Source organism: Vulpes lagopus, chromosome 7, assembly GCF_018345385.1.
Source record: "Vulpes lagopus strain Blue_001 chromosome 7, ASM1834538v1, whole genome shotgun sequence".
Classification (NCBI taxonomy): Eukaryota; Metazoa; Chordata; class Mammalia; order Carnivora; family Canidae; genus Vulpes; species Vulpes lagopus.
Window position 1 is genome coordinate 93,614,338 of NC_054830.1, and position 14,138 is coordinate 93,628,475.

Genomic DNA, 14,138 nt, shown 5'->3' on the forward strand with positions numbered 1-14,138 from the left:
TCTATGTACAGTATCATGTCATCTGTGAAGAGGGAGAGTTTGACTTCTTCTCTGTCAATTTGAATGCCTTTTATTTCTTTTTGTTGCCTGACTGCTGAGGCTAGGACTTCTAATACTATGTTGAATAGCAGTGGTGAGCGTGGACATCCCTGTCGTGTTCCTGATCTTAGGGGAAAGGCTCCCAGTGTTTCCCCATTGAGAATATTCCCACATATTTACTGTGGGCTTTTCATAGATGGCTTTTAAGATGCTGAGGAATGTTCCCTCTATCTCTACACTCTGAAGAGTTTTGATCAGGAATGGATGCTGTATTTTGTCAAATGCTTTCTCTGCATCTATTGAGAGGATCATATGGTTCTTTTTTTCTCTTGTTGATATGATCTATCACATTTATTGCTTTACAAGTGTTGAACCAGCCTTGCATTCTTGGAATAAATCCCACTTGGTCATGGTGAATAATCTTCTTAATGTACTGTTGGATCCTATTGGCTAGTTATCTTGTTGAGAATTTTTCATGTGTTCATCAGGGATACTGGTCTATAATTCTCCTTTTTGGTGGGGTCTTTGTCTGGTTTTGGAATTAAGATGATGCTGGCCTCATAGAACGAGTTTGGAAGTACTCCATTTCTTTCTTTCTGCACAGCCTTAGTAGAATAGGTATGGTTTCTTCTTTAAATGTTTGATAGAATCCCCCTGGGAAGCCATCTGGACCTGGACTTTTGTGTCTTGGGAGGTTTCTGATGACTGCTTCAATTTCCTCCCTGGTTATCGGCCTGTTCAGGTTTTCTACTTCTTCCTGTTCCAGTTTTGGTAGTTTGTGGTTTTCCAGAAATGTGCCCATTTCTTCTAGATTGCCTAATTTATTGGCATATAGCTGCTCATAATAAGTTTTTCAATCATTTATATTTCCTTGGTATTGGTGATGGTCTCTCTCATTCATGATTTTATTAATTTGAGTCTTTTCGCTCTTCTTTTTAATAAGGCTGGCTAATGGTTTATCTATCTTATTAATTCTTTCAAAGAACCAACTCCTGGTTTTGTTGATCTGTTCCACAGTTCTTCTGGTCTCTATTTCATTGAGTTCTGCTCGAATCTTTATTAACTGTCTTCTTCTGCTGGGTGAAGGTTTTATTTGCTGCTCCTTCTCCAGCCCCTTTAGCTGCAAGGTTAGCTTTTGTATTTGAGTTCCTTCCAGTTTTTGGATGGATGCTTGTATTGCGATGTATTTCCCCCTCAGGACTGCTTTTGCTGCATCCCAAAGATTTTGAATGGTTGTATCTTCATTCTCATTAGTTTCCATGAATCTTTTTAATTCTTCTCTAATTTCCTGGTTGACCTTTTCATCTTTTAGCAGGATGGTCTTTAACGTCCACGTGTTTGAAATCCTTCCAAACTTCTTGTGGTTTAGTTCTAGTTTCAAAGCACTATGGTCTGAAAATATGCAGGGGACAATCCCAATCTTTTGGTATCAGTTAAGACCTGATTTGTGACCCAGTATGTGGTCTATTCTGGAGAAAGTTCCATGTGCACTTGAGAAGAATGAGAATTCAGTTGCATTTGGATGTAAAGTTCTGTAAATATCTGTGAAATCCATCTGGTCCAGTATATCACTTAATGCTCTTGTTTCTTTGGAGATGTTGTGCTTAGAAGACCTATCGATTGTAGAAAGCACTACACTGAAGTCACCAAGTGTATTATTATCTAAGTATGTCTTAACTTTGGTTATTAATTGATTGATATACTTGGCAGCTCCCACATTCGGAGCATAAATATTCATGATTGTTAGGTCCTCTTGTTGGATAGATCTTTTAAGTATGATATAGTGTCCCTCCATCTCTTACTACAGTCTTTGGGATAAACTGTAATTTATCTGATATGAGGATGGCTACCTCTGCTTTCTTTTGAGGACCATTTGAATGGTAAATGGTTCTCCAACCTTTTATTTTCAGGCTGTAGGTGTCCTTACATCTAAAATGAATTTCTTGTAGAAAGCAAATAGATGGGTCTTGCTTTTTTATCCAGTCTGAAACCCTGCACCTTTTGATGGGATCATTAAGCCCATTCATGTTCAGAGTTACTATCGAAAGATATGAATTTAGTGTCATCATGATACCTATTCAGTCCCTGTTTTTGTGGATTGTTTCCTTGGACTTCTTTTACAGAGTCTCCCTTAATATTTCTTGCAGAGCTGGTTTGGTGGTCACATATTCTTTCAGTTTCTGCCTATCTTGGAAGCTCTTTATCTCTCCTTCTATTCTGAATGAGAGCCTTGCTGGATAGAGTATTCTTGGCTGCATGTTCTTCTCATTTAGGACCCTGAATATATCCTGCCAGACCTTTCTGGCCTGCCAGGTCTCTGTGGAGAGGTCTGCTGTTAACCTAATACTTCTCCCCATAAAGGTTAGGGATTCTCTTGTCTCTTGCAGCTTTAAGGATCTTCTCTTTATCTTTGGAATTTGCAAGATTCACTATTAAATATCAGGGTGTTGAACAGTTTTTATTGATTTTAGGGGGTGATCTATCTCCTGGATCTGAATGTCTGTTTCCCTTCCCAAGTCAGGGAAGTTCTCAGCTATGATTTGTTCAAATACACTTTCTGGTCCTCTGTCCCTTTTGGCGCCCTCTGGAACCCCAATTAAACATAGATTTTTTTCCTCCTGAGGCTGCCATTTATTTCCCTTAACCTTTCCTCATGATCTTTTGATTGTTTTTCTCTTTTTTCCTCAGCTTCCTTCCTTGCCATCAACTTGTCTTCTATGTCACTCACTTGTTCTTCTACCTTGTTAACCCCCATCGTTAGGAACTCCAGTTTGGATTGCATCTCATTTAATTGATTTTTAATTTCAGTCTGATTAGATCTAAATTCTGCAGTCATGAAGTCTCTTGAATCCTTTATGCTTTTTTCTAGAGCCACCAGTAGCTTTATAATTTTGCTTCTGAATTGGCTTTCTGACATTGAATTGTAATCCAAATTCTGTAACTCTGTGGGAGAGAGTACTGTTTCTGATTCTTTCTTTTGTGGTGAGTTCTATCTAGTCATTTTGCTCAGTGCAGAGTGACTAAAAACAAGCTGTGCTTGATAGAATACCACAGTGAGAAGCAAATTCTTCTCACTGTAGCATTCCAACTGTTCTCTCTTTAAATCTCAGGCTGAGTTCGTAGGTTTTCAGGATGATTTTAGATTTTATTTTTTAGAACAGTTTTAGATTTAGAGAAAATCTGAAAAGGTAGTACAGAGATTTCTCTATACCTTGGACCCAGTTTCTCCTATTATTAACATCTTACTGACATTTGTTACAATTAATGAACCAATGTTAAGACCTTATTATTAACTAAAGTCTACAGTTTGTTCAGATTGCCTTAGTTTTTACCTAATGTACTTCTTCTATTCTAGGATCTCATCTAGACACACCATTACATTGAGTTGCCATGTCTCCTGAGGCTACTTCTAGGTACAACAGTTTCTTAAATGCTCCTTGTTCTTCATGATCATAACAGTTTAGAGGAGTACCAGTCGGGCATTTTTTAGGATGTTCCTCCACTGGAATTTTTCTGATGTTTTTCTTAAGATCACAGAGGGAGGGAATCCCTGGGTGGCTCAGCGGTTGAGTATCTGCCTTCAGCCCAGGGCGTGATTCTGGAGTCCCAGGATCGAGTCCCGCATCAGGCTCCCTGCGAGGAGCCTGCTTCTCCCTCTACCTGTGTCTCTCATGAATAAATAAAATCTTTAAAAAAAAAAAAAAAAAGATTACAGAGGGATTGTGAGTTTTTGCGAGGAAGATCAATCATGACGGTAAGATCACGACCTGAGCCGAAACCAAGAATCAGTTGCTTAACTGACTGAGCCACCCAGGCATCCCACAAGGGGTCTTATTAACAACAGGCAAAGAAGAACTTCAAAACAAGGATAAAGAGAAACATTTCATGATAACAATAAAAGAGTTCATTCATCAAGCCTAACAATCCTAAAAGTGTATACACCTAACAAGAGAGCAACAAAGTATATGGAGCACAAACTGACAGATTGGTGTGTTTTTTGGTGTACTTTTTATGGGTTTTTTTTTTAACCCAGCACTCATCAGAGCAAGTACTCTCCTTAATACCTATTACCTCTCTGCCTACCTCCCCTCAGCAACCTTCAGTTTATTCTCTATAGTTGTCTCTTACGGTTTGCCTCCTTTTCTCTTTTTGGCTTCTTCCCGTAATTTTGGCTATTGTTGATAGTGCTGGGTGCATGTGCCCCTTGAAATCACTATTTTGGTATCCTTTGCATAAGCACCCAATAGTGCACTCATATTAGAAAAGAGGAGTTTTTAAATTAGTGGTCTAAGGATTCCCCTTAAGAAGGTAGAAAAAGAAAAGCAAATTAAGCCAAGAGTAAGCAGAGGGAAAAAAAATTGACAGAAATTAGTAAAATTGAAAATGGACAAGTAATAGCAATAGAAATCAATACCTCTAAATCAAAAAAAAAAAAAAGCAAGAGGTGAAATTACAAAAGAAGGTATATTTTTAGATATTAAAAAAATAACAGGGGTACATCATATATACTTTCACATCAATAAATTAAACAACATCTTTCCCCTGGCTGGCAGCACGCAGGCCGCACGATGCCTGGAGTTACTGTAAAAGACGTGAACCAGCAGGAGTTCATCAGAGCTCTGGCAGCCTTCCTCAAAAAGTCTGGGAAGCTCAAAGTCCCTGAATGGGTGGACACTGTTAAGCTGGTCAAGCATAAAGAGCTTGCTCCCTACGATGAGAACTGGTTCTACACACAAGCTGCTTCCACAGCACAGCACCTGTACCTCCGGGGAGGCGCTGGGGTCGGCTCCATGACTAAGATCTCTGGGGGATGTCAGAGAAACGGGGTCATGCCCAGCCACTTCGGCAGAGGCTCCAAAAGCATGGCCCACAGGATCCTCCAAGCCCTAGAGGGGCTGAAAATGGTAGAAAAGGACCAAGATGGGGGCCGCAAACTGACACCTCAGGGACAGCAGGATCTGGACAGAATCACCAGACGGGTGGCAGCTGCCAACAAGAAGCATTAGAACAAATGCTGGGTTAACAAATTGCCTCATTCATTTTAAAAATTAATTAATCAATTAATTAAAAAAATAAAATAAATTCAACAACATGTGAAATGGACAAAGTTTTTAAAAGACACAAATTACCAAAACTGACAAAAAAAGAAATGGAAAATCTAAATAGCCCTGTATCTAGGATAATCTAAGGATTGCCAGCAACTACCAGAAATAAGAAGAGGAATGGAAGGAATCCTTCCTACAGCTTTCAAAGGGTGTTAAGTCCCTGTCAACATCTTGATTTCAGACCTTGAGTTTCCAGAACTAAGACAGAAGTAATTTTTGTTGTGTTAAACCACACGGTTTGTGGTAATTTGTGATGACAGTGCTGGGGAAACTACTGTGAATAATATGTAGGAAATAGCGGAGTAAAAAATGTAGCTCATGTAATGACTTATCATTGCCTCTTATTGTAGGACTACTAAAAAATTCTAAGTTACATTATATTTCTAGTGAATAGCACTAATCTAGCCAGTGACAATAGGGGAAAAAAAACAGCATAACTGACTAGAAATGAAGCAACAATGGTTTTCTCTGCAGATATGATTGTGTATGAAGAAAATCCTAAGGGATCTACATAAAAGTACTAGAAATAAAAAGTGAATTTAGTAAGATAACAAATTACAAAACAATACACAAAAGAATCAAAAAGAATCAATTGTATTTTCTACATTTTATCAAAAAAAATTTTGGGAAAAGAAATTTAAAATACAGTATCATTGACAGTGGAAAGCATAAAAAAAAATGAAATACTTAGGGATAAATAGAACAAAATATATATAAGACCTACAAAAGAAAAACTACAAAAATGCTACATAAAAGTACTAAAGAGACCTAAATAAATGAAGAACTATACCATGTTAAAGTATCAGAAGACTCAGTATTAGTAAGGTGTCAATTCTCCTGAACAAGCTTTTTGTAAAAACTGATAAGCTTAGTCTATAGTTTATATGAAAATGCTAAAGATCTAAAATAACCAAAGCAATATTGAAAAAAGACAATGTCGGGATCCCTGGGTGGCGCAGTGGTTTAGCGCCTGCCTTTGGCCCAGGGCGCGATCCTGGAGACCCGGGATCGAATCCCACATCAGGCTCCCGGTGCATGGAGCCTGCTTCTCCCTCTGCCTGTGTCTCTGCCTCTCTCTCTCTCACTGTGTGCCTATCATAAATAAATAAAAATTTAAAAAAAAAAAAAAAAAAAAAGAAAAAAGACAATGTTGAAGGATATACACTACCTGATTGTAAGGTTTGCTATATAGAAATAATAAAGACAATATAGTGTTGGTATAAAAATGTAGACCAATGGAACAGAAAAAGACCAGAAATACAACCAAACTTACAAAAAATAAAAAAGGAGTCAGATCACATATAATCTCCAAACTGGTAAAGGGAATAAACACGAAGGAAAGAAGAAAGAAGAAAGAAGAAAGAAGAAAGAAGAAGAAGAGAAGAGAAGAGAAGAGAAGAGAAGAGAAGAGAAGAGAAGAGAAGAGAAGAGAGAAGGGAAGACAAAAAAAGAAAGAAAGAAAGAATCCTGCAGAATAAAATAACTAGGTGGTATGATAGTAACTGATCTCCCTATAGGCAGTGTGATCAGGAAAGCCAGCTCAGAAAAACTAACATATAAATGGAACAGCATAAGCAAGAGCTCTAAGAGAAAAAACCTGAAAGCTGACTGGTGTGACTGGTTGCATACTGGACAAGAAGATAAGGAGAGAGAAAAAGCTTCTGAGACAGAGAATAATGTCTGTATCACATAATAGTTCTCAATTCTATTTATTTTTTTCCATTCCTACCACTGCTGTTCTTAATTCTCACCTGGATGCCTTCAAGATCTTCTGATGAATCTGCAGCCTCATTCAAGCTGCTCTCTCATAACCATCCTTCACAAACAAGCCAAAGATATTTAATAGTCTAAAATCATAACATGGTTTCCTATTCCCCATAATGTATGGTCTTAATTCCTAATTCAACTTTCATAACATTATCCCTGCTTTCTCCTCCAGCTTAGTCCCTAGTTCCCTCTAGAACTGTGAACCCACACTACACTACTTGCATTTTCATAAAATCCACCGTTTTCATTACTTAGTACCTTTTCATATCATTCTTTGAGTTTTATTATTTTTTTTTAATTTTTTTTTTTTAATTTATGATAGTCACAGAGAGAGAGAGGCAGAGACACAGGCAGAGGGAGAAGCAGGCTCCATGCACCGGGAGCCCGATGTGGGATTCGATCCCGGGTCTCCAGGATCGCGCCCTGGGCCAAAGGCAGGCGCCAAACCGCTGCACCACCCAGGGATCCCCCATTCTTTGAGTTTTAAATCAAGTATCTCATCCTATGTAAATTTACCATCTCTAATCCACATCAAAAATAGTTAGGGACTTCCCTCTGCTCCCATAGAGAAGTTTGCTTTATTTTAGATTGTCATATTGTAGTTGTGATGCATATTCATAAGACTGTTTATCCTGCTAGACTTTAATATTCAGAATGTTATTCATCCTTTTATCCCTACCCAACAGCACAGTACCTAGTTAGTACATTCTTTTTTCCATAATTAAAAAGAGACTCCTAACACTTATGCTTTTAGGGTCTAAGCATTCCTAAATTAGATATACATAAACTGCATATACACAATAAAAAACTACATTCAAAGAATCCTTTAAAATATTTCAAATACTTTTAAAATTCTATAAAATTACTCTTCTGTAAGTCAAAAGACTGTAAATCTATATTGGTAAATATGAGTTCAGGGTGAAATAAGAGAAACATTTATGTCCCACAATATTACTTTAAGAATGGAGAATCACTAGAAAATATTACTTATTATATTTTAAAAGTAAAATTGATAAACGGAAACATGTAGCAAGTAACAGGAAAAATTATGAATTTTTATTTTAATACCTACTCAATAAATTCAAGACATACAGGCACATCAACCATTTTTCATCTTTTTTTTTTTTTTAAAGATTTTATTCATTTATTCCTGAGCGACACAGAGAGAGGCGGAGACATAGGCAGAGTGAGAAGCAGGCTCCATGGAAGGAGCCAGACGTGGGACTTCGATCCCAGGATCACACCCTGAGCCAAAGGCAGGGGGCTCAACGCTGAGCCACCCAGGCGTCCCAATGTTTTCATCTTTTTAAAATTGTGTTCTCAATTAAATACTATATTATAAAAGCCCTAATAATCCGCTGCAAATGAAACAGTTCAAAAAATGCCTACTTTTTCAAACGTTTAAAAAGTAATTTGGAAAAACAAAATAAAATAAAATAAAAATAAATAATAAATAAAATAAAAATTAATTTGGCTTGGACAATCATATTAGCAAAATGATTTCATTATCACATTATTTAAAGAGCAATAAAGTGGAATTACTTTAGTAATTTTACTAAACATTTTAATGTTCAAATGTACTAACATTTTAATGTTCAAAGACAAAGAAATAGTTAAATGCACTGTGAAACAGCAAAACTTTGGACTATTACAAAACCATAAAATAACAATAATATGCAGCACCAGGGACCTGGTGGCTCAGCGGTTTAGCGCCACCGTCAGCCCAGGGCGTGATCCTGTAGACCCGGGATCAAGTCCCATGTCAGGCTCCTGGCATGGAGTCTGCTTCTCCTGCCTGTGTGTGTCTCTGTCTCTCTCTCTCTCATAAATAAAGAAAATCAAAGAAAGAAAGAAAAGAAAAGGAAGACAGACAGACAGACAATTATATGGAGCGCTTAGATGGCTCAGCCGGCTAAGCAGAAGGCTCCTGATTTCAGCTCAGGGCATGATCCCAGGCTCCACAGGGACTCTGCATGAGATTTTCTCCCTCTCCCTCAGCCCTCCCCACCATCCTCCCCACCACCCCCCCAGTCCCTCCCCCACAATATGCACACACACTCTCTCTAAAATATATCCTTTAAAAAAATTATATGAATATTAACCACAGAATTATATACAAGTATGGATAGGATTAATACATTATACTGATTAATATATTATACAAGTAGAATAAGAATACAGAAAAATGTAAGGTGAGAATTAAATTTTTTTTCCTTTTGAATTTCCTCTAATCATGTTACATTCTTTTCCAATAAAGTTTTAAAGTCACACATAGAGCTCTACTACACTTATTATACATATTACACACTGACATAAGTAGAAAAAAATTTTAAGTTTATAAACTACCTAATATCTTCCAAAAAAATACTGTTTTAAATTTCAAATATAAACTTATCTGATTTTGGAATTTCCTACAATGTGACACTAAACCTATACTTTCACACCAGCTGTACTACGTACAAGTTTCCCCAATTTTTAACCTTCACAAAGGAATCTCCAATCCCAACAAGACATCCCATTACTACAAGTCTGTCAAACTGACAATATGAAAGAGAAGATAAAACGCATGCCACCAGCTAAGAGAAGATAAAATTTTAATTTGTGTATTAGGAAAGCTTATTTGCCTTTACTACCTAAGTTCAGCAAGCATATTATATTGGAAATTGAAATTCTAACCAAAATTCCCTTCTGCAAACCAGAAAGACCAAATGAGACAACCTGCCACTGACTCAGCAGCTTTCCTTTTCTTTACAACCTGCACTTAAGTTGCAAGGATAAGACTGAACCAAAGTTTCAAACTGAGTAGTAAAGCCAATGCAAAATCAGTAACTGTCTTGGCAGTAAACTCCAAAGAAAATATGACATGTTTTGATCCTAACTGGAAGATATATACAGAGCAAAGGTGCCTTTATGTATCTTTATCATGCAAAATCCCTCAAGTATAGCTACAAATTAGCTTTTACCGAAGATACTTAATATGTTTCTTTATAGGGAGCATCTTAACCAAATAACCCTCCAAGTCTGGCACCATGAATTGTCACAGCCTACACATCACTACCATTCCTTATAATTTAAAACATTTGCGTTTTAAGAACAGTGTCCACACACCAGCTCTACTGCCAATTTCTTCAGCTGAAAACTGAAGTTCATTCTACAAAACACTATGTTTACTCTCAACAACAGGATGCACTCATTTACAAATTATACAAGAGTGAATTACCCCAATATACAACTTCAACATTTCTAACATCATTGCTTTCCTATTTTCCAAATTAACAAGTGTAAACAGTAGTGCACTAAGTCTGGTACTACAGCCAAAGTAAAATCAGTAATATAAAAGATTAACTATTTTGCAAAATGGCCACACAAGATACCTATGTAGTGCAAAGTGTGGACTGAGTTTGCCGTTAAGACAAAAGAGTCAAACCAAGCCTATAGGAGGTAGATCACCCTCATGAATACAAATCTACATTCATTTCGGAGTCCCCAGTCTCACAGCAGGAAGTTTACCAGCTTTTTAACACTAATTACAAATAAGAGGTCAGAAAATAAAATATAAGGCCTTCATATTGGTTATATTACATAAAATGGCTATATTATAACCATTTCTTAATGGTTATAACTGAACAAGAGCTGACATTCTTTTATGCTCAAAGCAGTTCTCCGGTTGGCCGATTTTGCTCTTATGTGTACACATAACATCACAAACGACGCTCTTCGTTTCAGACAGCTTAATACACACGCTCACTTCAAATAGTCCTTAAAAACTTGGCGCCTGGGCGCTAATATTACTCCCAGTCTTACTAAACCCTTCACCTCCTAAACCGGAAGACCGGAAGGGAAGATCTACTCCTCCTGGAAATCGAGGTCTAGGGAAAACGATTTAACACGAGTTTGCACAATTAAGCAGTCTCAGTAAGTCAAATTCCCAGATTACAACGTCTGGCAACCAACCTCTCTTGGGCAGGAACATACAGGCAGCTGGCCGAGGGTTCGTTCGTCACCGGAGAGGGCAGGGCACCCTCACACCTGCACAAGGAACTTCGGTAACTGGCCTAAATGTTCCCGTGTTGAAACAAACGCATCAAGGGATGGGACGGGGCGGGGGGGGGGGGGGAGGGTTACCCTTTAAAAACTGGGTCAAAAATAAATAAATATAAATAAGTAAAAATAAATAAAAAAAAAAACTGGGTCATTCCTTATTTGCTCTGATGCGACGGAAAAGGTCCATGAAGCAGCAAAAGAAAAAAAAGAAAAAAAGGACAGCATCCTCGGTGCAGAAAAGTTACAGCCTAAGGTCTCACTAGGTGGTTTTATTTGTGTGCAGTCCTCGGAGTTGAATGGAACCTGCCTCCCGAAAGTCGTGTCCCCACGAGGAAGCCCTGAGGATCAGCCACGGGAAGGCAGAGGAGGAAATGCCCTCGATTCACCTGCGACACCTGCGCGGGCCCCCAGGGCTCGGCTCGCGGGCTCGGGACCCAGCGCGCCCCACCGCGGGCCTCGCCCCGCACGCACCCGGCCCGGGCCCAATCCCCGCCCCCGCCCGGAGGCCCCCGGGCCCGCGCCCCCTCGCCGTCCCGGCAAGCGGCTCCCAGGAGCCCGGGCGGACGATGCGAGGAGGCCCGCCCCGGCGCGGCCTCTCCGGCTCCATCACACCCCGCCGGCTCCGGGGACTCCCCGCCCCCGGAAGCCGCGGGCAGGCCAGGCCGGGACCGCCGAAGCCGGCCCCTTCCGCCTCCCGCGCGACCCCCGCAGGCGGGCCCCGGCCCCCGGCCCCGGCCCCCGGCCCGTACCTGCGCGGCGCCCTCCCCGCCCCGGCGCGCGGGCCCGACGCAGGCGCGGCGCCGGATTCCTCCGCGAGAGGCCCTCGCCGCAGACTCACCTGCCGCCCGCTCCACCGTCGGTGCCACCCAGACACAGCCCCTTCCTGGGGCATGAAAGCGCCGGCTTCGCGGCCTGCGCGCCCGGGGCTGCGCCGGGGGGGGACTCGCTCCCGCGGCCGCCGCCGCCGCCGCCGCCGCCGCGGCCGGGTCTGCGCCTGCGCGGCCTCGCGGGCTGGGTCTCGAGGGGCGCCGCGGGCAGCGATCACGGCCGGCGGCGCAGCCCGCGCGGGCGCCTGTGCGCCCTGGAGTCCCGCAGCGCGGGCGGCGGGTCGCCTAGGAGCTGCCCGCTGCACCGCCGTCCCGACAGCCGACGGCCATGTTTCTGTTCCCTTTTCTTTTTTTTCTCCCCGTCCTTCCGCCCCTTTCCACTGAACAGCACTTTCCTTTTCCCCCCTCCCTCTCCCTTTCCTACTGCGGGGGCGGGTGGACGAGGGCGCGGGGGAGGGGAGGGGAGGGGGCGGGGCGGCGCCGGGGCCACGCCCCCGGGGGCGGGGCGGGGCGGGGCGGGCCGCGCGGCCTCTGCTCCCCTCCCCCGCCCCCCGCGGCGACCCCCGCGGGGCGCTAGGTCCCCGCCCGGCCCGGTCCGAGCCCTTCCTGCGCGTGGGCGCGGCGGGTCCCCGGCCGGAACCGCGCTGCGAGGACCGGGCCCTGGGCGCCGCTTCGCGCCCCTTCGCGCCCCTTCTACGGGGCTGACTGGCGCGGGTTTATTGCCTTGGCCTCAGGCAGGTGGCGGCCGCGCCTCTCGGCTGTATCGAAGACGGGCCGAGGGAGCGCCTCAGTCCGCGGAGAGCAGCCGGGCGTGTGCGAGCCTCTGGAGGGCAAGATTCGTCCCCACGATGGGAGCTGGAGTTTCCACGCGTGACCGGGGGGTCCTCCGAGGCTGCAGAGAGACCCGCCGACTGGCGCCTCCCGAGCTCCCCGGCTGCGGCGCCCCAGGAGAGTCCTCGGCCGTCCTCGCTGTCGCTGCCTCGGCCGGGATTTCGGGATGGGGACTCCGTGTTTGATCAGTCCTGTCCTGCCTCCTAAGTGTAGGCTCCTTATCTACACAGATGCATGCAAAGTCCTTCCGCCTTCATGCAAAATTTGCAAAATGTTTTTGACAGCGTTTGGAGGTTACTAGATGAGAAAGAGTGACAACTAGTTATTGGGTAAGGAGCAGGTGGTTTGAAATGTTTTTTTGGCTTTTTTTGTTTTTTGTTTTTTTACCTCCTGGCTAAAAATAAAAATAAATGACGAATGATTTCACAGATTCCATGGCAGATCAAAACTAGAGCGGGTAATATTTGTGTGCCTCTGATAAGTGTCCGGATATACGTGCATATGCATCATTGTCCTGAGAACTACTCTCTTGATTCAGTCTGCACTTTTTTTGCTGGAAAGTGTAAGATTAGACCTCAGTCGTGAACATCGTGTTGTCGATTTACTTCTGAATTTTACTGCATAGACAGTTCGAATTTTGTAGCCAATGGCAGAAACTATTTTCCTAACTACATTAGCCGTCAGAACGGATTCTGTAGAAATGCACAGCAATAAAAACAAGGCTTATTTAGTAATAGTTTGGAGTCCGTCTGAACGCAGTGAAAACCAACCTTTGACAATCTGGACAGAAGGTTTTCAAGGAACTAATACTTGGAAATTAGCTCGAGGATTCTTGTCCTTCCTTTCTCAAGGACTTCTTGTCCTTCCTTTCTCAAGGCCTATTAACAGTTTTAAAAGATTTAATATAGACGAGATATCTTAATGGATAGATTTCATTAACACAGATTGTTTCTTCTTTTTTTTTTTTTTGTAACCGCAGAAATGAAAAATGGAAGAACCCACTATACCTCTTCCATTTGATTGACAGACTTTTCTCAATTTGCAATGTAGGATTTAAGAATCTCTTTAATTTTTTTTCACTTAATTTTTTTCAATTAATTTTTTAATTGCCCTATAGATTTCCCATAGGTTTTCATTGCCATTGTCTACCTAAAATTTCATGGAATGAACTAGTATATTTTGGGCCTAATTTTCTTATCTCAGTAGCTCTTCTTAGGTCTGCAAGTCCTTGATCCTGCAACCTTCCCAACTATAATCTTATGCACAGAGCATTGAAATAAGTTCATTTTAATTTTTAACATGTAAATATTTAAGTCTAACTCGTGGGAGAGGAGCTGGAGGGCCCAATAACAACATGATTGTTATAATCCTTATAGTATCACAGTTTCAATTGAGCCTTCCTAAATACAAGAATGCATAGAACAATCACCCAGCCCATTGAAGAAGGGAATACAGACATCTGATTGGGCATGGTCACTGCAGATTTCTGCCAATGAGCAATGCAAAAGAGTTGAATGGAAATGCT

At 41.9% G+C, this 14,138-nt stretch overlaps 3 protein-coding genes across 5 annotated transcripts in view; 2 read left to right on the forward strand and 1 right to left on the reverse strand.

The window, feature by feature from the left end:
• Positions 1 to 11,918, reverse strand: part of DENND4C (DENN domain containing 4C) — a 126,039-nt gene extending 114,121 nt beyond the window's left edge. For 2 of the 3 annotated variants that reach the window (XM_041761086.1, XM_041761083.1), the window contains exon 1: positions 11,794 to 11,918. The gene's annotated coding sequence lies outside the window, so the exon portion shown is untranslated. Of the gene's footprint in view, positions 1 to 10,865; positions 10,881 to 11,793 lie in introns of those variants that run through there. The other variant, XM_041761085.1, reaches the window with a different exon arrangement.
• Positions 4,577 to 5,637, forward strand: LOC121494538 (40S ribosomal protein S19-like). Its single transcript, XM_041761090.1, has one exon. It carries the CDS (start codon positions 4,608 to 4,610, stop codon positions 5,043 to 5,045), a length of 438 nt encoding a protein of 145 aa, XP_041617024.1. The 5' UTR covers positions 4,577 to 4,607; the 3' UTR covers positions 5,046 to 5,637.
• Positions 10,269 to 14,138, forward strand: part of LOC121495213 (translation initiation factor IF-2-like) — a 32,504-nt gene continuing 28,634 nt past the window's right edge. Inside the window, exons 1-2 of the mRNA XM_041762470.1 lie at positions 10,269 to 10,289; positions 11,239 to 12,942. Of these exons, the coding sequence (XP_041618404.1) occupies positions 10,269 to 10,289; positions 11,239 to 12,798 (1,581 nt within the window). The 3' untranslated portion in view covers positions 12,799 to 12,942. The remainder of the gene's footprint in view (positions 10,290 to 11,238; positions 12,943 to 14,138) is intronic.

Coding starts and splice junctions, on each gene's coding strand:
- LOC121494538 (XM_041761090.1), top strand. CDS start 4,608: ATGCCTGGAGTTACTGTAAAAGACGTGAACCAGCAGGAGTTCATCAGA.